The 27,745-nt window shown below is 40.7% G+C and overlaps 1 protein-coding gene across 1 annotated transcript; it reads right to left on the reverse strand.

Annotated features, from left to right (window-relative positions):
- Positions 1 to 974: 974 nt before the first annotated feature.
- kcnk12 (potassium channel, subfamily K, member 12) lies at positions 975 to 27,157 on the reverse strand. The gene is made up of 2 exons (XM_069144940.1): positions 26,050 to 27,157; positions 975 to 7,060 (listed from the first exon to the last, which is right to left on the reverse strand). The coding sequence occupies exons 1-2, from the start codon at positions 26,387 to 26,389 to the stop codon at positions 6,168 to 6,170; spliced, it is 1,233 nt and encodes a 410-aa protein (XP_069001041.1). The 5' UTR covers positions 26,390 to 27,157; the 3' UTR covers positions 975 to 6,167.
- Between the last annotated feature and the right edge of the window lie 588 nt (positions 27,158 to 27,745).

Consider the following 27,745-nt stretch of genomic DNA (forward strand, 5'->3'; position numbering starts at 1 on the left):
TTATAGTTGCCATGTTGTAAAAAAAAATCTCTGTGATGGTTGAGTTATTAAAAGAAAACCTTTTTAGAGTTATGTTTTTTTTCTGAGAGAGTCAGAAGTTTGATGCTACTCAGATGTTAGCCTGGTGTTATCAGACTATTATAGTCTGGTCAATAGCCTTAAGTGTGGTGTAATGACACTTCCCCATCTGGATTTGGTTCCCTGTGACTTCTTTCTTCTTCTCCTGAAAATTGTAAAAAAAAAGAAGATGTGCGCTCAGTTGCAGAGTTTCAGATGCACGGTCAAATAAAAAAATGCACGCATACCACTGGTTAAAAAAATGTGTGCAACTCAGGTGCTGATTTTGATAAAGTGACATAAAATTGGATACTTACTCACAAAGGGTATTTTGTCTCTGCTCTGTGCACATTGCGGTCCTGCCTCATATTAAAAATCTGTCGGTTAAATATGAAACAGCTGCAGGTGATTTGCTTAGCTGAACACGAACACTGGAAATAAGGAGGAGCAATTTGCCTCTCTGTTTGTCCATCACTTTTAAAGGTTGCTACTTAACACATTTTATCTTCTTTGTTGAATCCACACAAAAGCTGAAGTGTAAAACGTTTTAGTTTTATGGGACTTCTCAATCAGACTGTTCTTGGCTGGGCTGTGTAACTTCCCTGCTATTATCTGGCAAGCTCAATGTGACAAGTGTCCAGAACATTACAAGTCATTTGTAAATGTAATGCTCTGATAAAGTTGTGATCTAAATCAGTTTAATTTATGATGGGGAAACTAAGCCTTTTCTGAAAGCTCTGAAATATCTGACTCGGGGCTCAAATAGAAGTGTGTAAAAATGAATCACTTCAGGCTGTCTGAAAGTCTGCCATCCAATGTATATAATTAAGACATAATGGATAAAATGGTATATTGTCCATCATCATCATCAGTTTTAGTCATTGTAAGAGATTGACAATTAAAAAAGATCAGAGAAATGTCATTAAATATTGGTGTTTAATGGAACCCCCTTTCATTTCATACAGGTTTTACTTTTAATTACATAAATATAAAAGTACAATCATTGGTATAAATGTGCAACTTGCAAACAATTAATTTGCATACATTAACTGGATGTTACACCACGATGCAAGCAACATGAGACACATACCAGGGTGTATGAAATGTGGATGTCAATAGAGTCAAAGGTCAACATAACTGTGGCTCACAGACGAATGATGCATCTTCTAAATGGAGATCTGAATGTAGGTTGTGGCTTCCTATTATCAGTCTTTAAAAAAAAAAATCTAATAAGAAAAAACAGACAAATGTCTTGTGTATTTGAAAATCAAGCTCCCGATCAAAGCCAACAATGTTACTCTCGCTAAAGATCACAAGCAGTCAAACAGAGCAAATAATACCTCATTCTGCTGCTGCCGAGCCACTCAGTTGTTTACCTGCCTGCTGCCGGTTCCAATGTGCTCCAGCCAAATGAATGTAAATACATTTTGCTCCTGAAACAAGCAGCTTTAACAGTCTTAAAATAAAAAAGAGTTCATCCACTCTTCCTCAGCAGAAAGTGTGGAGAGAGCAAAGTGTAATGCATTATACTGTACTGTGATTACAGAGATATCTGCTGAATAAATGATAATGCCACCAGCACCATCAACAGCTTTCAAGATTAACACTTTACAACATCTGCAGTCTCTTCTCATGTAGAGCAAATTGTTTTATTATTGGACTTGTAATGGCCATGGATGCAAGACAGCTTAATGGAGCCATTTGACAGTCTAACAGCTGTTGAATACAGAGCAGGTATTTCAGTGTGAATACAGTAAAATATGTGGTGACTGGAAATAAACACTGTCAGTGGTGCTTTTAACAATTCAAGTTTAAATTAACACTATCAACTTTACTATGATTCATGCAGTGCTGTGATCCAAGTCTTCTATGTTCACCCTTATTATTTACAAAGAGTGCGGACTACAATTTTGCATCACTTCAGTCTAATTTTGTGTTTGACGTGAACATGAATTAGTCAATTACACTAAAAAGAAAAGCAGTTGATATCACATTTGAGAGGCATTTCTGCTGTTAACAAATACAAAGATAGAGTAAATCCTAAGACCACCTGTCTCCTCTTACAGAAGATACAGAGGACAGTGGGGCAGTTAAAACCATTGCAATCAATGGAGATCAATTTTGCAAAATGCAAAAGGATTGTATGGTACAATACACAAGCTCTACACACTATAGTCATTTTCAATAAGGAACCTTTTTGTAATATGCAAGGACTAAAGTAGGGCAATTGATTTAAAGCCAAGCATGCATTTTAGGTGAGCAAACATTACTCTAAATACTATATTTAGTGTCTTAAAAGCTTGATGTGTTTACATCGTAATGGATATTATATTGAGTCAAATAACTTATTAGGGGCTTATGTTTAGGGAAGCATTTAAGATAACATCACAGTCCTTTAATTCAAATTTTCAGTCCTTTTTATACTTCAAAAATGCAAACTAACACAAATGATCCTTGTTGACTTGACTGCTGAGGTTAAGGATACAGTGCAGTTGATAGCAACAGGAAAGATCCTGAAACTTCCGCCACTATAGCCTTGAACCTCAGAGGGAAAATGAAAGTTCATGTATAACATCATTTAGGAATTATTATTCTAGAAAAATGCCAGCAAAACTTTCCCCTTTTTGAGACATAATACAGTAGGGCAACACCACTGAATCCAAACTACAGTATGTCATTTGCCACAGCATGTCTATGACCAGGGTTTGGCACTTTTTCGCGGTTTTCAATGTCACTGCTTTCAGTCAGCCCGGTACGGTGCTAAAGAGTGTAATACACCTGTCAGTCCACAAAAGGATACCTCGTCAGTGCCACGTTTTGTCTCGCATAGGCATGAAAAGTATACGTATGTAGGATCAGGGTCAAAGAAAGAGGTCATGCGACAAAGTACAAAGTGTGAAAAAATGTACGTCGGCAGGAGATCATGGGTGGTTGGATCAAACAAACGTATGGCTTCCACTTAGAAAACCGCTGTTTGAGTAGCCTGGTATTATCAGACCCAAATCTTCTGTGCGAATATATGGGTCTGGCCATGCTCGAATCATTTCCAATCATTGCATCCCCCTGAGTGAAGACCAGGTTCATTTCGAAACCATTGGTGCAGGCTTTAACCAATCGGCATTGGCCACCGTGCCAAAGCTCATCGCACTAAGCTACCTCCACTGGTCCATGATTGGGCCGCCCTTCCATGCAAACATGAATACAAACAAGACTGTAATCACAGCGAAGAAAACTGAGGCTGTGAGCAACAGTCTGGTGGAGCCAGGCTAGTGTTCGGGTCCCTGAAAAAACAAAAGTCATAGTGGATTTTGATTCAGTATTGTAAGTTACTTGCATAACGTTATGTATTTAAAGTTACATAATGTACATTAAAGAATTTACGTGACATATGATGTTACATACAATTACTTATTCTAACCTAACTCATGGTCTTTTCCTGAATCTAACCATATGGTTCTTTGTTGCCTAAACCTAAGGCAACTTACTTTTTATGCCTTGGTGATGCAAAACGAGACACTGACACGCTATCCTCTGGTGGACTGACAGGTATATTACATGCTCTGGTGTGATACCGGGCTGCATCATCTGTGATCTGTGTGCAAAGCATGAACCCTCCCCCCCATGTTGCTGCAAGCTTCACATCACCAACATATGCTCACTTCACTACTAATGAGCCACTCTTTTGGGAATTGTTCAAATAATTAATTGACATTTTGGGAAATACGTGTAATTGCTTTCATGTTGAAAGTTAGATGAGCAGACTAGTACGATTGGATGGAAGTATGTGTATTTCATAAAATGTTAAACTGCTCTTTAACATCTTGGAAAGCGTTGTTTCTGTTGTTTTTCTAGTATTTATGGGGTAGTTATGTTCTGAATACTGCATCTTGTGTATCTACTGACTGACTCACTGTATAAGAGACATGTGACAGTGAGACTTTTTCAATCATCCACAAGTAGATATTTGAAAGCTATATGTAGAAAAATAGACAGTACTCTGTTTTATATACAGCTATCTTGTATGGCTTTACCATAATGGCATGCAGGAAAAACTAAGACAAGCCTGAAGATTTAACTACCTGAGTCATTTTCTCTATTCCGCTCGGTGAGACTGGGGAGAAAAGGAAATTATTCAGATCTATGCACTGAAATGATGAAAATCAACAAAGGATAGATCCAGATCCAATTCACGCCTTATTGAAAAAGCTTTTTCCTTTTTTTTTTTTTTTCTCAAGACATTCCAATGCTATATATACAGTATACATTTATGGCATGTCTCATATTCACAGTGTAAAAGTGATGAGCGTGGGGAGAGAGCCGAGATTTGCAAGAAAAAGGAAGCAGGAGGGTTTTGGTGCAGTGTGTGTGAAGTGAATGCAGAGATGACATGATAAAGAGGAGAGCAGGCTGGGAGGGACATTCAATTTTGAAGATGGACGCCAGGGAAAGTTGGGTCCTTGGCTGAGAGAGGCCACTCGCTCCTGGCATGAATTTGGTTGTGAAGGGAGTCTATTAACAGCACCTCCTCTACCTCCGCTGCTGTCAACAGCTCCTTTTGCTTGTACCCCTCCTTCATCTCCGCCTCCTGGACGGTTTAACTATCAGTGTCTCCTCATCTGTCTCGCTGTTTACAAACATCAAACACCCTCACATGGCTTTAAATCACCGCTTCATCGGAAGAGATAGTTGCCGGCAACAAGGACATTGATCGTTAAACCTGACAGGGCAGCACCGTGTCCTACACAAACACCGTCCATCCATTAAACCTTGGCTGCACAGTCAAATCAAAGTGAAATCAAGTGGAAAATCAGTCTTTGTAAGCCTTTTTTTTTCTTACAGAAAGAAACCTACAAATGGAAAGAAGACTCCTTCGATGACTAAAGAAAATCCTCACAATAATAAATCAGTGCAAGTGAGAAAATCCTTCAGGGCTTTGTTTTCCACTCCAGCATCTGAAATTGACCCGGCTACTTTTAATCTGCATCATTTAACATAATGTGCATGCGGGATAAAACCATCTATAATTCATCTCCCTGTCCACTGCCCCCCACTCCGTTACATTTCACTTCCAACAAACAAAATTGTTTCTCATATATTCTGTTTCACTAATACATGTCTACGTCCTGCATTCAAAGAGTAATTAAAAACACTGCAAACCTTTATCGTTTATTTTCCTTGCAGACAGCTGTCAGCTTGAAAGAAAGAGTTGGAAGGTGCCTTCTTTTACCCTTCAAGTCAAAGTCTTTGGCCGCCGAAGCATGTTCTTAGCTGATAGGAAGGTCGGCTTCCTCCCCCTCTCTCTTGAAATTTATTCTTCAACCCTGCTCTTTTCTCCATTTTGAGCAATAGGAAATTTCTCTTTGTAGCCTGTTAGTGTGGCGCTCTCAAACCGCCCTTCCCTACAACCCTGTTGAAATCAACTACATCAACGCCGTGCTTGGAAACTCTACCTCCCCCAGAAATGAAATCAAACACCTGAGGACAGAGCAGGGGGGAAAAAAATTGTTTTGCACAATCAATGCAAAAATGCATGAGGAGTAAAATGCATAGATCAGTATGTGCTATATCATTCAACGATTACACTTGTTTATATCAGCATTCAGTATGTACATATAGATAAACTGGCAAACCCCCAAAAAGTAAAGACTGCACTTTGTGCTCCCCTTGGCTGCTTCACACCACAACACCACAGTTGTATACGCCTGATATGATATATATGGAGCGGGTACAGCAGACTATAACCTCTGCAGACTAACACTGGTATTTAAGAGACTTCTAGTGAGTGAGTTGTTCTGGGTTGGGTTTGAGGTGAATGAAATGGGTGATGGGTGGTCCCCATGCTTCCGGATAAACTTGTGGATCTTTTTTTGGTGATAACTCTGTGGTTCTCTCTTCATGCCATCATCATTAAATCATCACCATCGTTACCTGTATTATCCCCGCAGGCTTGAAATTCCAACCAAAAGTATCAAAAAAGTCATATGTGTCATGCATAACAAGTTACATTGACAATCCCTTCCAAAAGCCTTGTATTCCTATATGGCAAATAACCTGTTTGTTATACAGTATGAGAACGCTCCCGTACTTAGTTTTTGTTGTCACTGAGTCCTCTACCTGGAGTTACTCGTCTCTGCCAGCCTGTTGTTCATAATACCGAGGGCACCAACCCCCCCAGAGAAACCGTTGTGGCGTGAGCTGCCACAGACTGTCCTGGGATATCCATTGGCAGAGTCAGACAGCTGCTTCTGCATGATGGCCAGCGATACCTTGTTAGAGGCTGCCAGGTCTTTCATAGAGATCATCTCCCCTGATAGTCTACGTCCCTCTGTGTCGCTGTCGCAAGGTCCGTCTGAGTCGGGCGCCTGGCCACACCGAGCCTGGCGACCCTTGGAGCCCGGGCGGATGGCATTGCGTCTGCCCAGGAAGGCGTTGGCCTTATTGCACCGTTGGCAAAACAAGCAGCTCATTTTCTCCAGCATCCAGTTGAGCACCTGCTTGATGACAATAGAGATGACATTGAACAGCGAGTAGATGCAGCACACGCCCATTAGCATGAAGAAGAAGTTGGCCACCCTGTAGAGGCTTTGGTGTTCGTAAACCGCGCTCTGGCTGCTGACAAAGTCCCCAAAGCCGATTGTGCTGAAGGTGACAAAGCAGAAGTAAAGTGAGTCTAAGTAAGCCCAGCCCTCCACGGGGGTGTACATGGCTGACGCACAGCAGGAGATGGTGATGGCTGACAAGCAGAGAATCAGCATCACGTGGTACACAGAAGGCTTCCATCCTGGGAGGGAGTAGGCTGAGAAGTCATGGCGAATGCCCGGCGGTAGAAGACCACTGTTCCTGATTCGCCGCTCCCTCACAGCCTTCATCACCACGGCCAGGAGCGTGATGATGCGTTCCAGGAAGAGGTTAAAGAAAAGGATAGTGGCAGCACAGCCCAGAAGCCCGTAAAAGATCAGAAACACCTTGCCGGCAATTGTCACAGGTGTTGTCATCCCGAAACCTGCAGAGACAGTACAGGGATATGAGAGAGTTAGTCCTGAAACTGAGCCAAAAACAGATTCTCACCGAAAAGATGTTTTCAGCTTCCTCACAATAAATTATGTCTTGTTTGACACAAGGGAAATGATGTGTATTAGCATAGAAGCCTCAAATCTAAATTAGGTTTTTAAATGAGGCTCAAATAATAAAAATGATGTGAAGAAGGGGATTGAGTGGAGTACGGACAAATAACATGCAGAAAATACCAGATAGTCATTTGTGTTGATGGTGATGCAAGAATGTAAGCTTTTTACTGGAAGAAGAGTGCATGTAAAGTCTTATAATAGGCAGTGAAAGAAGGAATAATTTAAAAACAGTGCTTTGCATAGTGAATTAAGCTGAACGTTGGGAAGTACGAGAGAAGGAAGGAAAATTACAAAATTTTAAGTACTTTATTTTAAGCGAGCACTACACTTATCAAATGTCTACCAAAACAATAGTTTGCCAACTGGAAGGAAGTTTGTTATGATTTGTTTTGATATGATCAAAAGAAAAATAATATCCAATGATGGTCTAACACGTTATGTTTTATTCAATGCATACACACATTTTATAACATTAAATGCTATTATCAGTGAGTAATAATATAATGAAAAAAGTTAAAATGATATCATTGTATATTTGTATATTTTTAAAAAAGATTTGCATTTTGATATTGTATGTTTAAATACAGTATTTCATATGCTGTTTATTGTTGTTGTGGGAGTACAAAGACATGGGGATAGTTAGAGGGGAGGAGGATGTCAGGAATAAACTTAGGTAAGCCCTCTGTATATGTTTGGTTTTTTTCTTGTTTTCTCAGCTGTGTGGTTGGGCTTCCTGCTATCTTCCGATTGCTTCGTCAGTTTGACAGTGTTCGGGCTGATGAAGACGTAGAGAGGAGAGGAGAGGAGAGGAGAGGAGAGGAGAGGAGAGGAGAGGAGAGGAGAGGAGAGGATGTTTATGGATTCTGCTACCTGCTGAAGTAGCACTCCTCAATCTGGAGGAGTGTCTGGTGCAGCACTGATGTTAACACTGGCTAATGAGTGTCAGGGTAAGTGTGCACCATTGTTTCCCATCAGGTCCAATAAATATAATGAATTCTTTTAGCACATTAACCGCCACCACCACCAAAGAGATGAGGTAGTTAAAAAACCCCAACTATTATCAATTAAACTGACAAGGGAAAATGCAGTTTATATGGTCATATATTGTACATACGGTATATATAGTGGTTGATATCTGTACAAAATTTTGTGGCAGCCCATCTAGTAGTTTGGTTAGCTAGTGCCACACCATGAGCATGGCTCATGTCACATAATGTTGTAATGCTTCAGATGCCTCTTGGGACCCATTTGTGGTTTCTGGTTCCAATCACTGGTTTACAGCATAAGTGATTTTATCAGTACAAAACATCAATGTATGTTCTTAAACATCTAATACTGTATGTACAAAACAATGTACTGTACTATTGTATTGTTATGTTAATACAATATGTGGTTATTTTTTAGCATTAATTCAGCAGTCATATTTGTATCCCAGGGCCACTGTGAGCACACACATGCACACACACTTAAACACAGACACAATGTCATTCCCCTTATCCACAGAACAGCAGATGGTATATTTGTCAAGTAAAATCGTGCTGAAAGATCAACGAGTTCACTTCCAGGCCAAGGTTAATTGATTTTTCCATCATGACTATCCTCCATTTCGGTCCTCTCAGAGCATTAGGGCCTCGCTTTCCCCCATTTTTCCACCAACCATCCTTGTCAGGTAATAAATGACATCAATATCTAGACAATGCTTCCTTTATGATAGCCAAAATGGCTTTTTTGACCTTATCTGTCGCACTGAAAACCACTCTCATGCGTGTTTGCTGTTGACATGTCAGGTCATTTAGATCAACGCTGATTGATACAGATTGTTTTATAGACAAGAAGGAATACAACCCCCACATGTCCACACAGGTATACACACCTCATGGCCACAAATACACACACAGACACACTTGTGTAGGGTTTACACATCACCACAGACATCGAATTATCCGCTTTTGCGATCGTGACAGAGTTCAGTAACAGACACTCAGGCAACATTGGGACAAAAAGGTGAGGGGCAGCAATTACCCAAATTAAGCCCTTCAGTAAAATCTTATTTCAGTGTTTAATTAATTAGCAGCCCAAGTCTCGCTAACCGAGCTGAAACACGTGAAAACCGATTACATCTTCTCAGTGCTCCCAGAGACAGTCTTCCGCACCGTCTCTCATTACAGAGTAAATTACCTGGGAGAGGAAAAGGCATCCAGGCATCGATTCAGTGTAGCATTTCAGAGCCAGTACCCCAGACTACTGTGTCAAGATGCATTCGGGAAAACAGAACAATAATAGAAAGCAAAGGGCAGGTGAGATAAAAAACCAAAGGGGCAAACATTGTGTTTCTTTATTCAGAAAGACTTCTTCATTCATACAAGGTAACGACTGAAGTCCCAAGACATGCAGCCCTGCTGCTGAACCCAGCATACACTTTAATCTCTCCACTGCGTCCAAGCCAAGATAAGTCATTAAATTCAGCAGAACTTGATAAAGCAGGAAATCCTACGTGTGCAAATCCAATTCAATCAGAGCCTTGGGAGACTATTTATTCATTAACATTAAATAAAGTATGATCAACCCAACATAGAAAATTATGTTATGCTGTAATGGCTAATGATGCTTACATGCATAATTACACACCAGCGATTCAACCAGAAGGAAAATGATGGAAATGGTGCCATTAGTATCCATTAATTCCCATTTGACAGTTATAAGAGAAGAAGAAGAAGAAGTTTCTCTAATGGTTATCAGACTGTGGGGACATGAAATCAGGGGAAAGACCAAAATAGATTGCCACTGGACTGTAGTGAACTCAGCATTTAGGTTGTCCGTTATCACCATCGAACGAGTCTAAATCAGATGTTCTCAGCAGCTATCAGTAAAGTGACACAATTTAGATTGAGCCACTCTCATTACAGTCCATCGGCAAATTGCAGTGGTTCATTAAGTTGTGTAGTAAAGTTGGGGCCTTAACAAATCACACAAATTACTGAGGGTGATGCTAATAGATATATTGATGGACTTCATGGGTGCTTTACGTTTCATTTACTATAGTTAGCAGACCGCTCGCCTCTAAACAGCAATCAATCATTAAACTTTAGTCTGAAGAGCCACTCTGAGTGCAGGAGAACTGCCCAAAATCTAAAACAGACATTTCATTATCTGCAGAGTTGGCAGCACAAAGGAGTTAACAGCAGCTATTGAATAACCTATAAAGTGCACCGTTCAATCACTCTTCAGCCCAGGGACTGAAATATCCTCTGGCAAAATGTGATGAAATATATACTATATATACTACAACAGGAGTTTGTCTATGGAAACAATGAGGTAGTAAATTATTTCCCAATAATCATATAGATATTCTCACTGAAGAGTTTAAGTGACAAATTATAATCAATTTTCACACGTGGTTAATGGCTGGAGATATTTTGCTGTCAATATCCCATTAAATGAACAAAACTAGCAATATGTTTGACTGCCTCTCAATACTTTCCAACTTTCCTGTTCGGTCTGTGGCACTCAGTCTAAAGCCCTTTACTTCCCACGGAGAATGTAAATCTTTAAAGCTGCTAAATCAAAATATTTATGAGTGTGTAATATGAAAGGGTCTGCTTAACGAGACAAACGTTCAGATAATTATTATCTAACTCTGCAGTTCACTTCAGCTCTAAGGAGTCTTTTAGTGGCTTCCAGTGAATTGTTCTGAATGTGAGGCCGGCAACTGTAATGTTTTGATTTTGTCCAACTCCTTCCATCGACCCCACTTCCCAGCCCTGCAAAAAAGCTACAAATTCTAAAACATGGATCTTTAACACACATATCTTCAACCCAACAGGACAGAAGACCGATACAATCACCACTGTTTCAAGATTGTGTCACCAATTCAGTATCTGACCAAATGTGAAGTATGGTCACAATCTCCCCTTCTGTTCCTGAGTAATGGCATCATGTTCGCAAGAGTGGGCCAGGCATGAGGCTACAGTGGCTTCTTGTGTATCCTTGAGTCCCAAGTGAACGTTTGTGCCACATTTGAAGAAATTAGGTCAAGGCGTTTCTGAGACATTGAGTTCATAATAATGGGATTGATGGGATGTGAGGTCACAGTGATCTTTGACCTCTAAACTCTTATTAGTTATTTGAGTCCAAGTGAACGTTTGTGCCAAATTTAAAGAGAGTCCCTCAAGGCGTCACTGAGGTATCCTGTTTAAAAGACTGGGGCTCATTGAGTGGTTGATAGAGAACAAAAACAGAGCTAAAAGAAAAATATTGGACTTGTATTTCCAGGTGGTCAGAATCTGACACCTAATGAATGATAATGTTATCCTGTAGCTGCTCAATGTGCAAATAAGCCACTGTTTGCCAACAAGTCAACCATATCAACATACAAACAAGTAAAAAGCTCGAGCAAGCTTTGGCCACACAAACAATAGTTGTTTGTTGAATTTTTTTGCAACGTTGTTTGTTGTGAATAAGAAAAATTGGCAGTTTAAGTGAATTATTTTTAAAAGGAAACATTTGTAAACAGCTGAAATGAAAATAACAAAATAGGACACATTATTTAGTTGTCAGTTTAAAATAAAATGAAGGTGAAATATTTTACTCAATACCAGGTATGTCTCGTGAAGTTATTGCAGTTGGATGTTGTGTCATATTTGATCAAAGCTCACTTGACACCTTTTACAAAATAAAGAATCCTGAAAAAATATATTGATTCAATTAACTAGAAAATGGACTCTCAAAGCTAAAAGCCCATAAAGCCGACTACATTTCAATCTCATGCAGCGGTGTAGAAATAATGAGTTCAGATGATAATTGAGGGAATGTGAAGTAAAGTGAAAATTAATTGGAAACAGCTAAGAAGATAGAAGGCACAATGTAGGTAAAATATAAGAGAGACAATTCAAGTGGGTAAAAGCTCCTAATGGAAAACCCACATGAGAAGAAAGGCCAACTAAGAGCACTTTAGAGTCATGTGTTATTTTTGAGTGAAGGACATGTACTCTACATTCACTTTATGAAGGTCACTATATGTCATTAAAGGCAACGGCATCCCACACAACTCCCTGAAGCCTAATTCTGGACCCAGAAATTCATTATGTGGCTGCTTTGCAAACCAAAAATCTAATCTCTGCGTCCTGTGGCCACATGTCCTCTATTAATGTGCTTAAAAACAATCTCCCAGCCCAACCAAATGTGTCCCACCAGTGGGCGCTGCCTTAAATTGGCCTGATAGGAGCAGCAGCAGATAACGCCACGCATGCCGATGCCTCTGATGACTGTGTTTCTGTGACGAGCAGGAAATTATTACGGACGTGGCATGGCGGGGGTCTGAAGACAGGACAGAGGGCTGGGGGAGCAGCAACATGGTCAGACCTGAGACACCACCACACCATCTGCTGAGGAGCAGCCATGAGTACTGGCAGACTGACAGGAGTAGTCACACTGTGCTGCCAGTTTTACAATAAGCAGATGATACAATAGGTCAAATAATGCCAAGTGTAGTGTGAGATGTGGCTGTATTGTTGTATCTGTGCACTGTATGCACAAATTAAACAAAGTCTAAGTATTACATGAGCAAAAACACCTGATGCAAAGACATGTAACAAATGTTTTTATGGTGCCATGAAGCACAATAATGTGGCTTCGAGTCTCTCGCCCCCAACACAATATAGCCAATACATTAATGGTATGTGTTCTACATGTCAAAGCGTTCGTAATGAGGCTTTTGTGTCACAATAGGCTGTGCAGTAATAAGAAATATTGCGCTGATGTGATCATAAAGAAACGTGTGGGTAACATTCATTAAAGCGGGTCGATACAGATATAAATTATAACGGTTTGTATACCCGGCCTACGCACAGAAAGAACTAACAATATAATACAAACCAGTTTATAATCTAAAATGCACTCTTTTGCAGCTTTTATAATTATTTCGGCTCCTCTGCAACTGAATTTAGTCCTGTTTTTGTATCTCAGTAGTTAATTCTCTGGCAAAGAGAGCCGGGAGGACTGATGAGTCCACCATAGTCCGTATTGATTCATTGTCAAAGAAAAAAAAAATAAAATGCTGCATTGTCTTTGGATCCGTGCCAACATTTATTTCTTTGTCTCCATTTTTCGATATGTTTTTCATCTCCGTAGGATTTTGAAAGAAATCAAAAGACAGTTCACAGATAGCAAAGCAGGAGCTTAAGTAAGCAAAAATAAAATTAAGGTTCATGCAGCTTCCGTGTTCATCTGCAAACAGTAACAGATTTTGTCCTTTCATGTGGGGAGTCATTCTCTCATCAGATTAATAGCTTTTGCCTGATGGATGTAAAGGCCATGTCCTTGTGTTTCCTATTATCTTGCACTGTATGCACTGTCAATGTTTGAATAAAAGCTTAGCTACATAGAGCCCCCTTGTTTTATTCCACAAAGTAAACACACCTGTCCAGGTGGAACTTTCGAAACACTATAACCATCAGATCAGTGTGCTAAGCCTCCATGTTCATTTACTAGATGACACAGATAGGGGGCTTATACAGTATCATGTTAACACTACTGTGTGTCCTCCATAGCTCTGCTTTAGATTTTTAGCTATTACATGAAACCTTAAAATAAGATACCAGCAGGAAAAGAAGCCTTAAGGTTCTGCAGACAATCTTTTAATGTTTTTTCCTTGCTACTAATGTGAGAGCACAAGTTTAACGCTGTGCAACAACTCGATTCCTGTTAGGGGCTAAATTACTGACAGCTGCAATAATGATCTCGGATCATACACAGAGAAGCCACAGAGAACTGTCGTCAATGAATAATGAGGCAATGCTCTGTTGCTCACAATTATATATTGTTTTACTGTCTATTAACTGAATGTGCCCACTATGAGTCTGACTCCACCGGAGGCTCCCAGCCGGGAGGTATAGCAGAATCATTTGTAAATGCTGGCATGAGCACAAAATATGTTTGGCTGCGTGTTATCCTGTCATTTTTTAAGGATCATAATTCTTTCATCGCAAAAAAAAAAGCATGCCAAAATAAATGTGTCCAAGTGGCAATGAGCTGAAGAGATTTGTGTTAGAGAAGAGGTCAGACACTTGAATGATCTCAATTCGAAGGTGCTTTAGGCTCAATGCTGTTAATCTCCAGCCAGCTGAGCTGCACAGTGGGCAGTGTAGATTCTCTGAGAAGCTCACATAGTTTTACTGAAATTATTCTCTATTCAAAAGGAGCAGGAGCAGGGTTTCCTCTAATTTAAACAGATTGTCTGGTACAGTGTAATATGCATGACTCATACTACTATAAGTGATCTATGATCTCATGATCCAGAGATGACATAGTGCTCCGTCAGTTTTTTTTTTCAGCTTTTAATCTAATCATAATGATCATTGATCTTACTGATTCAAGGTCATACTCAGACGCCATGCGGCCTCTTCAATGCACAGTCTCTCATGAGTGACAATGTTATTGTGTTTGTTTGCTTTCGGAAGATCAAAGAAAAGAAATTATCACATTTGGGAACATTTTGATGGATCTGAAATCTGACAGTCGATCGAACTATTTCATATTTAATGACATTCCAGTGTGTTACTTACATTGAGACGCTTCAACGATGTAATATTGCAGCATGTCTCCCTCCTGTTTCTGCTCTCACACAGGCAGCTCCTCCTTCACACAGAGACAGATGGATGGCTGCCAAATCAAGCTGTTCACCAACTTGCTGTTATCGTATTAACATTGATAACTATTTATATATATGACCCCGAGATGTAGATAAATGTTCTGCTGGTGCAAGAAATGAATCGCTATGCAGGCTTCTAGCAGCACACTTTGCCACTGCAAGTGTGTGTCTGACTTTCGCCAGAAGTTTGGAGACTTTTCTGCTTATGGGCAACGTTTATCTTTCAGAGATGCAAGTCAGCATTGACTTCAGCCCCAGTGCAAATTGGGTTGTCAGAGGAATTGATGATGATCAAAATATTAACACCAGGCTAAAATGTAACATATCTGTCAAAATTAACTCTGACAGGGAGCAGGTCAGAGGGCTGCAGAGTGCAAACCGTATGAAGACTTCATCCTCTCTTTGCCTTGTTGGTGCAAAGAGCAGAATCAGTGAAATGCTAATCAGTGGGAGGAGGAGGAGGAGGAGGAGGAGGAAGCGGGGCAACTTTGCTGTGTCCTCTGAAATGATCTTGGTATCACTTGGCCATAATGATTTGAGCCTGTGAGTTACTGTACGTAGGCGACCAGACACCTGAGCAAGTCAGCGCAGATTCATGATCGTCTGCGACGGAGCACTGAGGTGTGTACAGCTATCCTGTAAGACAGCAGTTAACTCTGATAGGGATTTATTGAAGCCTGGGCCTCTCAGCAGGTTTGCCTTGCACACACACACACACACACACACACACACACACACACACACACACACACACACACACACACACACACACACACACACACACACACACACACACACACACACGTACCCAGACCAGACCAGGAAGTACCCAGGAAGGAGAGGAACAGAGTGGACGAAACAGATAGAAAGAATAAAAGCAGCCATTTCCTGGGTTACATCATTGTCAATTTAACTTTTATCATCATACTATTGATGTTAATATTTTGTTATTTATTAACATTTAGACATTCTTTTACTACTCAGTTACCATTTTTGCAGTATTAAGCCATGTATTTCTTGTTAAAATTACACCCGTCAGAGACGATCCCACTTTTTTTGCTTTAATACATTTTGCTGCTAATACTTTGCAATTGATAATTGGTACTTGGACTTAAGTAAGATCTGAATACTTCCGATACGACTGCTGCACAGTGAAGCTAAAAGAAAAAAGAAAAAAAAAACATTGTTAAGTGGAAGAGGACTTTAAATGTTGTAAAATTCAAGACTGATGAATATAACTCATAGGAGTGGACAGTAGGACAGGGGAGGGAAGGGAGTGACCTCTCTTTTAACCCACTGTGAATGACATAGGAAGTGGTGAGCTACCTGATGTAATCCCAAACCGAAATCTGTCTGCATCAGTGTCACCTGTCTATATGTGTGTCGACAGTATCGGTCTCATTCGAATTCAAGAGGGTTTTCTCACGTTGTTTTCAGATAGAATTGTTATTTCTGCTGTAGAACATCTGACTTACTCAGATTCCAGAATTCTTCTCTGTGATTTAACAGAACACAGTGATGTCAGAAATGGTTTGTTAGTTTAGAATTCAATATCAATTGTTTGCACTGAGGACCCGGAAAACACAGTGAAACTGCTCCTCGAGTACTTTGAAAACGCGAAACTTGATCTAAAGCATGTCGGTTACAACCGTTGCAGACAGAAACCTGCAGTCGTCTGGATCCACTGAGCACAACCACCATGTTTAACATATTAAACACTGCAAAAGTTTGTTTTTGTACACCAGGCTTTTGTACAGTAAATTGTAACCTTTAAAAGAGTAGTCTATGCTAATTGACCTATTGCAAAATAAAATGTATATTTAAAAAAAACAAAAAACAGCAAAGTACTAAATCATTTGTACGTATAAATGCCAGTTAAGATGTGAGATCAGGTTGAAACCAGAAATAAAATACAAACACAAAGAGAAAGTTGCCTCAAGCTGAGCTTCAGCTCAATCAGGCTACTTGGAGAAAAGACAGAGATATTTCATCTTCTATGAAAATACCTGAGACTACGTATATTTAAAAACTGTGAAAGTATCAATGATGTAGTTTGAGTTCAGTGTTGTGTTTTTTTTCATCTTTGTGACTAACTTCTTACTGGTCGACATTCAAGTAGTCTGAACATTGGCGTGATAAATTGTCTGTATTTATATTACGTCTTTTTACCTTAGCAGTCTAAAAAGCACTTTTTTTTTTTCCATTTTCTTGGGAGAAACTTGGGGTTTAAGTGTCTTGCCCAAGGACAATTTGGCAATGTTCGTCAGAAAGTTAGACAGAGGGAACCCAGTATTGAACCACCAACTTTACAGATTATGGGCAACTTGTTCTCTCATCTGAGCCACAGCTGCCCACACAAAGCTATATTTTTGAGTTTACTTGTAAGTTTATGCATGAAGTGTCGACTGAATGTATTGGTTTAACACATTTTCTCTCCATGTTTGTGTCTCAGGACCTGACGACTCAGATACAACCCTGGGACCTGCTGCCCAGCAGGATCAGTCTGTACAAGTTTAGGTGCTTCAGGTTCAGCTGCTGCTTCAGTAAAGTCACTGAGTGCAGAGATACTGATACCAAAGATATCGTGGAAGATCCTCAAGAAGAGGGCAAGTGAATCCCAAGGGCCCATCAGAGAAGTACAGACTTTGAGTACCACATTTCATGGCTAAAATAATAGTTACTCAGCTGTATTGTCTGTATTTTCTCTTCAGCTGGCCATGCTGAAAAGAATCCGTGGTCTTGATCCGGTTAATATCATTCAGTTCTTCGAAGACTGAACTCAGAGGGCAAACTTGTCTAGCATTTGAAATGTTAGACAATAATCTCAATGACCTGCTGAGGGAGAGAGGTAGCAAACCGCTCTCTCGTCAAGAAATCAAGCCCATCACACAGCAGGTAAGCCGATTTAATCATTTTCTGGCCACACTGCGATAGCAAAATCTATTTACTGATTTACAGTACAGTTCAAACATGTATTGATGGAAAAAGCTCACAAAAAATTCAACTGTGGAGTCTTAATTTCTTGTTTTGTCCATGTAGCTGCTTACTGCCCTGAAGTCTCTGAGGTGTGTTGGTATCATTTGTACAAATTTCAAACCACATAATATCATGTCGGTGAATAAAAAAAAAAAAGGGCTTCAGATTCAAACTCATTAATTTTGGCTCAGCGATCCAAGCAGCTAAAGTGGAGCGCGTTGCTGTCATGCAGCCCATTGGATATAGGTGGGTTTGCAGTTACTGTGTTCTGGCCTGAGGTTTATCAAATGCCACCAACAATTATTAATATGTAAAACTGTGCAGAAAGTCATTCCAATCTTGACTCCTGTCTTCCTCCTTTAGGTCTCCTGATGTTATTATGGGCCTTCCCATCTCCAAGGTTGTACATATGTGGTCTTTGGGTTGTGTTCTGGCACCCTTGTATCTCAGCAGCCCGCTGTTTCCTCAGCGCTGTCACTATTACTTGGTATGTCATAATAAACTTTATTTTAACTGTATAGTTTTATTTGGAAACCCACCTATAAACTTGAGTATGAGTGAGGCTTGAAGTTGCAAATCTGTCCTGCACATCATCACACAAAGCAGATAGTTTTGTACTGAATGAAATTCCTGTAGTTGTTACAAAAATGAGAAGTATCTCAAATATTTTTTCTGGTTTTTTTAGATGCCTGTAGAATACAGAGCTATGACAGGCTTCCCGCTCAAATTCACAGAGGAAAATGTATCAGGTTGGACAGTCTTTATGACCTGGTGAAGGTAGGTGGCCTTTGTTTCTTTGTATAAATGCTGAACTACTGTAACTACTACATTTGTGAGTTACCATGTTGTTGTTTGCTAAATATGTATTTGAAAATGTTGCTGTACCAGAGCTGGACACATATAAGGACAGAAAAACATTTGACAGCCTCCTGAAGATGATGCTGCATCTAACTTCTCAGAGAAGAATCACATCAAGTGATGCACTGATGCACGTACTTTTGACTGAGCGCAAACTGGACAACAACGATGACATCAGCTCTCAGTAAATGATTATATGTGTCAGTCAACATTTTGGCCAACACTTTCCAAGATGGATGAATAAGTGGTGGGTTTTCTGAATGTTCTGATAGCGAAATATTTTCTTTCATTCATGGATTTGTTGTCATTCCTCATCCAGTGACTTGGTGTCAGCTGCCTGTGTGAGTGTCCAACCAACAGAAGACACTGTTTCTGAGGTCCTGCAGAGCACTTCCAGATCAGCTGATGACTCTGCCTCTACAGATGAAGATTTAAGAAAGTCTGTAAGAGCAGAGTGCAATGACGCTGCCTTCACTCCAGCCTCGACAGCGGCTCCAACCACACCTGTTACGACTGACCTATATGAAGCTGTTTCAGCTGATGAATGATCTGCATCCTCGACTGCACTGCTTACGAGCCAGTCGCACCATCCTGGTGCAGCTGATGAAGCTGCTGCTGCTTCTGAGAATCAAGCCTCAGTTGCATCTATGATAACTGACCTAAATGATGCTGTTCCAGCTAATGTAGGTGCAGTCCACACTCCTGCTCCCGTTGAAGCTCCTGATCAAGCTACCGAAGCTGCCTGTGAAGCTACGTTTGACACTACTGGCGAGGCTTCTGCTGAAGTTACTAACGAAGCTGCTGGAACCAGAAACAATTGGAGCCGGCTTCTGAAAACAATCAGAAGATTTCTCTGCAGGATGTCTAAAGTTTTGTGATGTTGTTGCTCTGTAGATGTGGTGGAATGATTCTCTGTAGTCATTTACCACTTCATCTTGTAATTTATTATTAAAAAACAAAGAACATTTTCAGCTCAATCAAATATCTTCTGTTGCCTTAACTGTCAGCTGAAAAAGTAGAGCCTCAAAAGGAGCAGTGATTGCAGCAGCAGCAGTGGTATCAGCCTCAGTAACAGCAGTAATGTAGTATGAATAATAAAAATGTATGATGGTTGGCTTCCATTTAGTGTCTTACTCTGTTATTGTGTATGTTGGCTCACTGCCACACTGTTGAGGCTTACAAGGACTTAATAGTACAGAGCCATTGGCAATTTTATTATTAACACACCTGCACTGTTTCAACTATAACAAGTCAAAATGTCCTCTGTGAAAAAGGACCAAATCTAATATTGAAAATTAAAAGTTAGAAAGACCTCTGCCTGCTCCTGATTTCTGCTTGAGATGAGAAGCTACAGCCGATACAAGAAACCAAACAAACTCTAATACTTCTCTGAGAGTTTGTCACCATGACATAATCATTTATTTATAAAGTACTGAATAGAGCAGTTTTAAGGGAGAAATTCAGTATATTGCTGAGCTAATAATTTAGACATAATCCTGTTGACCTATTCAGTAGTGGCACTAGTCAGCTAAATTTTTGTGCTGAGTGTCTGGACTGCACACAACCTACAATGACCCCCAGTGCCTTTCATGTGACTGAAGGCCCTCTGTTTTCCATTTTTAACAGTGACATTTCCTCTGAGTCTGTGATTTCACAGAGCAGCCCCCAGAGATCTAAAGAGAAGAGAGGGAACAATAACACCAGCAGAAGCAAGGAGGAGAGGAGACTCCTACTGACAAGCTTCAAATGACTCTGGTAGGTAATCTTCATGTGATACGTAATGTACCTTTTGTACATTAGGAGCAGCTTCTATTTTGGAACAAAGACGATTTAATATCAAAATGATTAAGTGAATGAATCTATCGTGTGTAGCCTAATGTCAAAAGTTAGAAGAAGTCCAAAGTAGTTAGGTTTGAAATAAATGTTAGACATGAATCAACAATATCTGGGACAGACTGGCGACAGCACTGAAGTGTGAGACAGACAGCAAGGACAAGTCTGAAACATCACTGTGCAGTGATGATTTTGGTTCCTTTCTCACCCGCCTCCCGAAAGCACATTCACAACATCCACCAACAGTAACAACAACACAGATGGTTTCGTCTCAGCGAGGCAGCAAGGAGCAGTTAATCTAAATAAGAGCATGACATCAAAGCAAAAACACGGCCTGCCATCAAGAATCCCCGCACTCTATCACGTGACATTTCAAACTGCTGAAATGCCAACTGCACGCTCCACCAGGTTGAGGTGATATGGTCGCGTAACCTCAGAAACGCGTGAATTACAAAACACCCTGCGGTACAGAGAGCAAATGTGGCTTGCAATTCCCTTCCTGATACATGGGCCCTGGTCACACAGGCATGTTATAGTCGCACAAATATCACAAGACTCAGCGAGACTCAGCAGCCAAATCAGCGCTTTCTAAATTGGCACAAGAACATGAGGAGACTAAAAAGCCATTCGGTCTAATTATTTACTAAAACTGCAGGAACGTGAAAGAGGGCATGGGTGATGATTTTTCTGAATCTTTTCTTTACATAAATCATTACGTTTCCTTGAGTTCAGAGTTTACATTTTCTTCATCACCACATATTTCAACTAAATACAATGTTAGAATGTCCTTCGTTACTTTATGATCAAATCATTGCCTCTTACGTTGAGATTACAATATAATTATTTTTTAAACAATGAATATAAAAAAAACCCCTGAGAAACAATGACACGCGTCCTCTCTGGCCTCCTGCAGTAGAGGCATCAGATCGTTAACAGGAATCTGAAGTCTCTACTTAACTGACGCGATCTTCTGTGATTTCGCAGATACTACAGAGTTGGTAGGACGATGCATCTTCGCTTCAAAGAGTTATTTGTCTCACATGGGACACATTTTGGGACTTGAACATGATCTCACAAACACCTCTGAACCGACTCCAAAGTCCATTTCTGCAAAGTTGGCCAGGGCTTTGATGGATTATGGCAGTCTGTCTCGGCTTTTAATATCTTACCTGACTGTCCTGGCAGAAGCACTACTGTAGGATAACAGACCATATTTTAAACTCTACAGTGCTATCTTAGACACTACAAGCCAGTACTGGCAAAATTTGAAGGGATGTTACATTTCTGCACGTTGATAGATTGATTGAGTCCTTTTGTTACACAATAACATCTTTATAACCTAAAGCTAAGAGCTGTGTGACAAATATTACTTTACTGTAAGGTTTATATTAACAAGGATTACTTTTATGTGTAAGAGGACAGTTAAATTAAGTAAGGCCCCAAATAAATAAATGCCCCAAATTTGTAAATGTCACAGTCACATGCTATCACTAAATGAAGATGACAAAGCTGACCTTTTAACCAGCAGCTAATTTACAAATTCACGAGACATTGAGCAATGTTAGCATTTATTGAGACGTGTTTTTAGCCAATTGTGACATTGAGCCCACCCTCCTTTTTAGCACTGTTTTGTCTCTACCAACGCTGAAGGAAAATGTCTGCTACATGCTCTACTATGTTCACGAGCTGGTCGCGAACTTTGCCTTTTGAAAACAGCTGTCAGGAAACAGTGTAGATGAAAGCAGTGGGACTTAGCCGACAGAGTAAAGCTATGTACCGTAAAACCAAAACAATGAGCTGAAAGATGCTAAAACATATGCAGAGATGATTGGAGACTGTAGATTTAGATCCCATTTTTCTCAGGGTTTGATACAAGTGACTCATTTCACATTACACACAGTCATTTGATTCATACTTAGTATAGAAATATTGATAAGTGCAGCTTTAAGTTGAATTATGAGAAGTGTTTCCGATGCAACACCTCAAACTGCAACACAGAAAATACCACAGAGTTGCTTTCACACTTCCCTTATGGTGTCAAAACAAAGTGTACATTACAAAAAGCTAAGGATCATATTTCAACCCAGTGGTTTGCGATGGAAGAGATGATGAATATCTCAATGTATCCTGAGGGAAGAGCTCTGTCATCTCGCTGCAACACAGCCAGGGTCTAGCAGGATTTAATCTTCTCCCAACCCTGCCTCCCTCTGACATTTTTCCTCATTTTGCAAGTTTTAAACATAGGTTAAATCAGGCTATGTTTAAAGCAAAAAAAAACAAAAAAACGGCATGTGGGTCTGTTGTGTGTTGTTTGTTAAACTGTCCTGTTTTACTTGTCTGCTTTTGTGGCTTCTCTGAGTGGGTGGATGTGAGTGTGATGGAGTAAGAAGCTGCAGATGCTGCCGGGGGCAAGAAGAGGCATGACAAAGTCCATCCCCAGGAATAAATAGCCCAAAACACAATCCCAACTTGCAGCTAAACAATATGATGAAAAGGGCTCAACAACGAACTGCCCTAAAACTGGCTTTATCCACTCAGTGTCAACAAGTGAAAAGATATCACTGAACTAGTTTTCAGACAAGTATTCCCCTTGTCAGCACTTCTAAACGCACAAATTATTTCTCCAAAATGTCATTGCAGCAATTTCCAATGGCACGTACAGGCCAACAATTGACCACAGAGAGCTGTCCTAATTGGCAGTCGTCAGCTATCAATCAGCCTTAAAGGTTAAAAATAGCTTTTGTATTGATGTCAACTCTGTTTACTGGACACTCTTGTGCCCTCCTTAATGAGAATGCAGACAGCAACGCTGTGTCTAAAAATGTAGGGCAACACAACACAAGAGGTGAATGCTAAAACAAGTCTTCAGTCCAGTGCAGCACAATAAGATGAATGAAAAAAAGAAACGAGTCTATTGGCCTGCTATGCTATGTTATACATTAGACAGAACTGTGCAGAGTTTAATGTAAATGTCCACTTGCTCACAAAGACAGTTCCAACATGATGTTTAAACCATGTATTATAGGGACTGAATACCTAAGTCAAAGACACCCACACGATTGTGTTAAAAACTGCTCCTGAGCTCAAAAAAGTTTCAACTTTGCTTCTTTGCGCATTCCCACTCGTGACATAGACTCTGCATTGGGATGGTGTTACACAAAGAAAACCAGCTTTTCTGAAATTTATAATACAAAAGGTAGTAATTGACATTTTCGTTGAAGTTAGAGTTGCTTCTTTTACATTGGTTGGCAACAATGAAAATGCGTGGGAAATTAACACGAGTCACAATTTTTAGCAGGCTGAAAGGAATCTCATTTGCTTTGCAGTTTTTTATTATTATCAGTTGGAAACTTAAAACAAAACACTCAAAAACCACAAATGTCAAGCTGGAAAAATCAAAGGATCATCAAAGTCTAGGATTCTTCCTTTTTGCACCATCAAAGCCTGTAGCTACAAGAATTTGTGCCTGTTCTTTTATAACTTAAATATTTTACTGGAAAACTGCTGGTAGTGCTAGGTGAAAAATTACCATGGGCATTTTCTGCATCCATAGATCATGGAAATACATCCAATAGTATAGTCAAAGATCTATTTATAGACCAAAGAGGTGGACTGACTGGCCCAACCACTGGATAGATTAAAGGTGACATCCCTCGGAAACAGTACCTCTTGTTTTGTTGACAACTGAGAAACCTCAGATAAAACTGCTCTACACCTGAGAACGTTTGTGTTTTACACAGTTAAACAGTGTGGTGAGTTGGTGTTGATAAACATTTGTTCACATCTATAACTTCCTCTTCTGAGGAAGATTGTCAAAGAGCTCATTTTGTTGCAGTTGTTTCGGACATATTTTAGATGTATTTTGGCTGAGGTACATTTCCTGCGGCGTTTTCTGAAATTGTGAGACAACACATCATGTTCAACACTAATTGATGGCGAACCTGGCTCCAACCCTGCATAAACAACTGCTTCAAGTGGTCACGTCTCCACTTTCATTCTTCAAAGCGATACTGTGGAGGCACATCAAGGGGAGCAAAGAGTCACTGCTGATTTGAAACCTCTGCCAAAGCAGAGTCAGAGTGTTTGGGAGGAGCTTCTCGAGTGCACAGGGGGATGCCGCTCTGATAGAGTTGTGTGGGAACGCCCCAAAATCCCTTTTATATCACCGGCTCACAAGCATGCAGAAAAAAGTAGCACACAAGCCAGAGGGTTTGGGGTGGAGGGGTGGAGGATCAAAGCTAGAGCAGACTCCAGACAGAAATCCATGCAAGCATATGAAAAAGACAAATACTGTGAAGTGAATCTCCGCATCAACTTCTGTTCACCCTTTTTTTTTTCTCATGATAACTGGAGTACAAAGGATTTTAACCTGCCGTAGACATGTATACAAACACAGCTGCTGCACTTCTCTCCTGTGAGTCGGTGAGTTGAGTGCACGGGCTCTCCGAGAGCTCTGTGTTTGTGCATTTGTGTATCTAAGAGCAGAAGCTGGAAGGGCCAATAAAGTTCTCCTGACAGATCTACAGTAAATAAAGTTGTGACAGGTTATCCGCTCATGTGGATGTAATTCTCCCCATACATCTGTACACAGCCATCAGTTTTCCCTATCACTCGCCTCCCCACAGCATTTAATTAAAAGGCATCACATTTTATATACTGTTTGTGTGTGTGTGCGTTGAGGGCAAGGGCAGAGACAGACAGTTGCTGTCAGCTCAAATTATTACCTGGAGTGTTCATTTTCTTGTTCACTCACTCACTCACTGTTAGCTGTGGCTCCTCTCTATCTGTCTGGGGGAGTGTGATGGTGGTGGTGGTAGGGGTGGAGGGTAGAGTAGGTGTTGTGGCCATCAGACATGCAGTTCACCACACCACTGGCCCCCCCAGGGGTGCCCTGGGAGGGACACTTGCTCTTTTCTGACCTATCGCACAAGTAAATGTTAAATGGGGGAGGGGGGTGAGGTCAGAAGGGGCTTCTCATTGACATTCCTGTTGGTTTGAACCAAAGGTGGCAAAAAAGACTGCACCCATGGGTGCTGTCCTATAGCCAGGGATGAGTGTGCCGTTCCAAATGGCAGGCGACTCAGATGTCGCTCCCATTGCCAAAAGTCCCTCAGAGCCAAAATGTAAGACATGACTGGAAAAATTTAAAAAATAAAAACATTTTAATCTGGGATTCTGTGTGTGAGCCAGTGGAAAGAAAGACGCACAAAAAGAGGCAGCTCCAGTCCTTTTGACATCTAGACTGGTTGTAATCATATGATTATTTAACAAATATCTATTTTATGCATTTATCAGCACAATAAGCCTCAAATTGGATCAGAATTTAGGCATTAATAGCCTATTCTAAAAAAGATTCAGCTTTCAACTGTCTTCATGGTGTGAGCTGGATATTATTATGCAAACTTAGAATTTGTTAATGCTTCATGTGGTTTGGCCACATATGGTTTTATATGGACTCATATATGTTTTTCAACATGTATTTAGAGGACAACATGTCTGTTACCAAATGGATACAAAGGTCAGGGAATTCATGCTGCAGAGATCACCCACCTATAGTCGATACCACTGTTCCAACAAAGTAAAAAGCCCCTGTAAAATCCCATCTTGGCCTCAGAGCATCAGCCCGGATCCCGGCGGCGATGGCAGCCTCGTACTCCCGTAGGAAGGAGTTGAGGTCCTGCAGGCTGATGTTGAAGGTCTCACTGAAGTTGAGCAGCGTCCCGTTCCAGCGGCCGTGAGCCCGCAGCTCCGAGGGCCTCTCTATGGCCGAGAAGACCGCAGCGCCGCAGAGCAGGTAGAGTACGATGAGGAGGGCAAGCAGCACGAAGCGCCCGTTGTCCTCGTTGAAGTGCAGGGAGCGGCAGCCTTGCAGTCGCTGGTCAGGCATCATCCAAATTTCAGCACCACTCGCGCGTCGGACAGCGACAAGCTCCACATCGGAGACGGCATTCACTCTTCTGCAGGTATCCTTTGGAAGTCACTGCTCTGCGCTCTCATCACTTCTACAGGCAACATTTCCTCTAGTTAACCCACTACGTTGTCTCATTGTAGTTGTGAAGTGATATTATCTGTAGCTGAAAGGCGGAAAAACGCCCCACTTGTGGATACAAGTCTACAGATACACCGGATAGTTCATGAGAGAGGCTGCCGGCGCATGCTTTCATGATAGATACACTTTCTCTTACGGTTATGGCAATGCAGTTGGTGTGAAGTGGAGTGCTGCTTATATCCAACCGGAGGCGCTTCTTTGTGCAAAAGCAAGCAGTAGTAGTAGTAGTATCCTCTGCACCAAAATGTTCCTTTAAAAAAAATCCCGATGACGCGCGAAATTCTGCAAGTTACACATCTGTGGGTCGCAAAAACACTCCGTCCCTGCTCCCAAATAAAGTCCTCTGTCCTCGCTTATTATGGAGAAGTACGGAGCCGTAACCCTTCTGTGGATATTGTAGTGGCTCATTGCATACCATCAGCGCATATGGTGAGATCACTCTTCGCTATAAATCAGAGGCGACAAGATCCCACCATTGAGGAGGAAAAACAGCCTGATATTCAGCTTGTGCAATTAGGCTGAGGAAAAGGAGGATTCCCGTGCGTCCTTAGTTGAGGTAGTCTTCAGAGTTAACAGGATTTACATTCCCAGTCGAGTGCAGCCGTTGTTACCTTGTGCCATGCGCACTGACGATGCTCCTCTCTGTGGGAACTCACTCTCTGCACCAGAGGCGCAAATGCAAAAGTACCTTGGGGAGCTAAGCTGCTTTAAAAAGTTCCTCAAAAGCTTTAACACGGAGCCAAGGATGCAAGAATCAGAAAATGCAAATCAAAACAGAGAAATGACAAGTAGTGGTGGAAGAATATTGTGGAAATAGCTCTATTTTGTCAATTATCAATGATCCACTAAATGTCAATTATTTAGCCTAGAGAGAACAGCTTAGTACAAAATGGCTATTGAACATACAGTCACACTAAACAGAAAAAAGCAGCAAATCCTCCCAAATGAGAAGATGTAATGTTGAGCTGAAAGATCATATTAATTAATTATCAGAATAAAAATATATTTGTGAAGTGCTTGCTTTCTCAAACTGCAAGGCAACTAGTCAAGTAAACGTAATAAAGTCTACGTTCTCTCTTAAATATAATAAAGTAAAAGTAAATTGAAAATGTGTCAAACATGTGACTTGAAGAAAATGGTTGAAGACAGATGGACATGATGTCACCCTGCTGTCATAATTTCACTTGATCCAAATGA

The sequence above is a fragment of the Embiotoca jacksoni genome, unplaced genomic scaffold, assembly GCF_022577435.1.
Source record: "Embiotoca jacksoni isolate LCO1_2020_lvr unplaced genomic scaffold, fEmbJac1.0.p SCAF_12, whole genome shotgun sequence".
Lineage (NCBI taxonomy): Eukaryota > Metazoa > Chordata > Actinopteri > Embiotocidae > Embiotoca > Embiotoca jacksoni.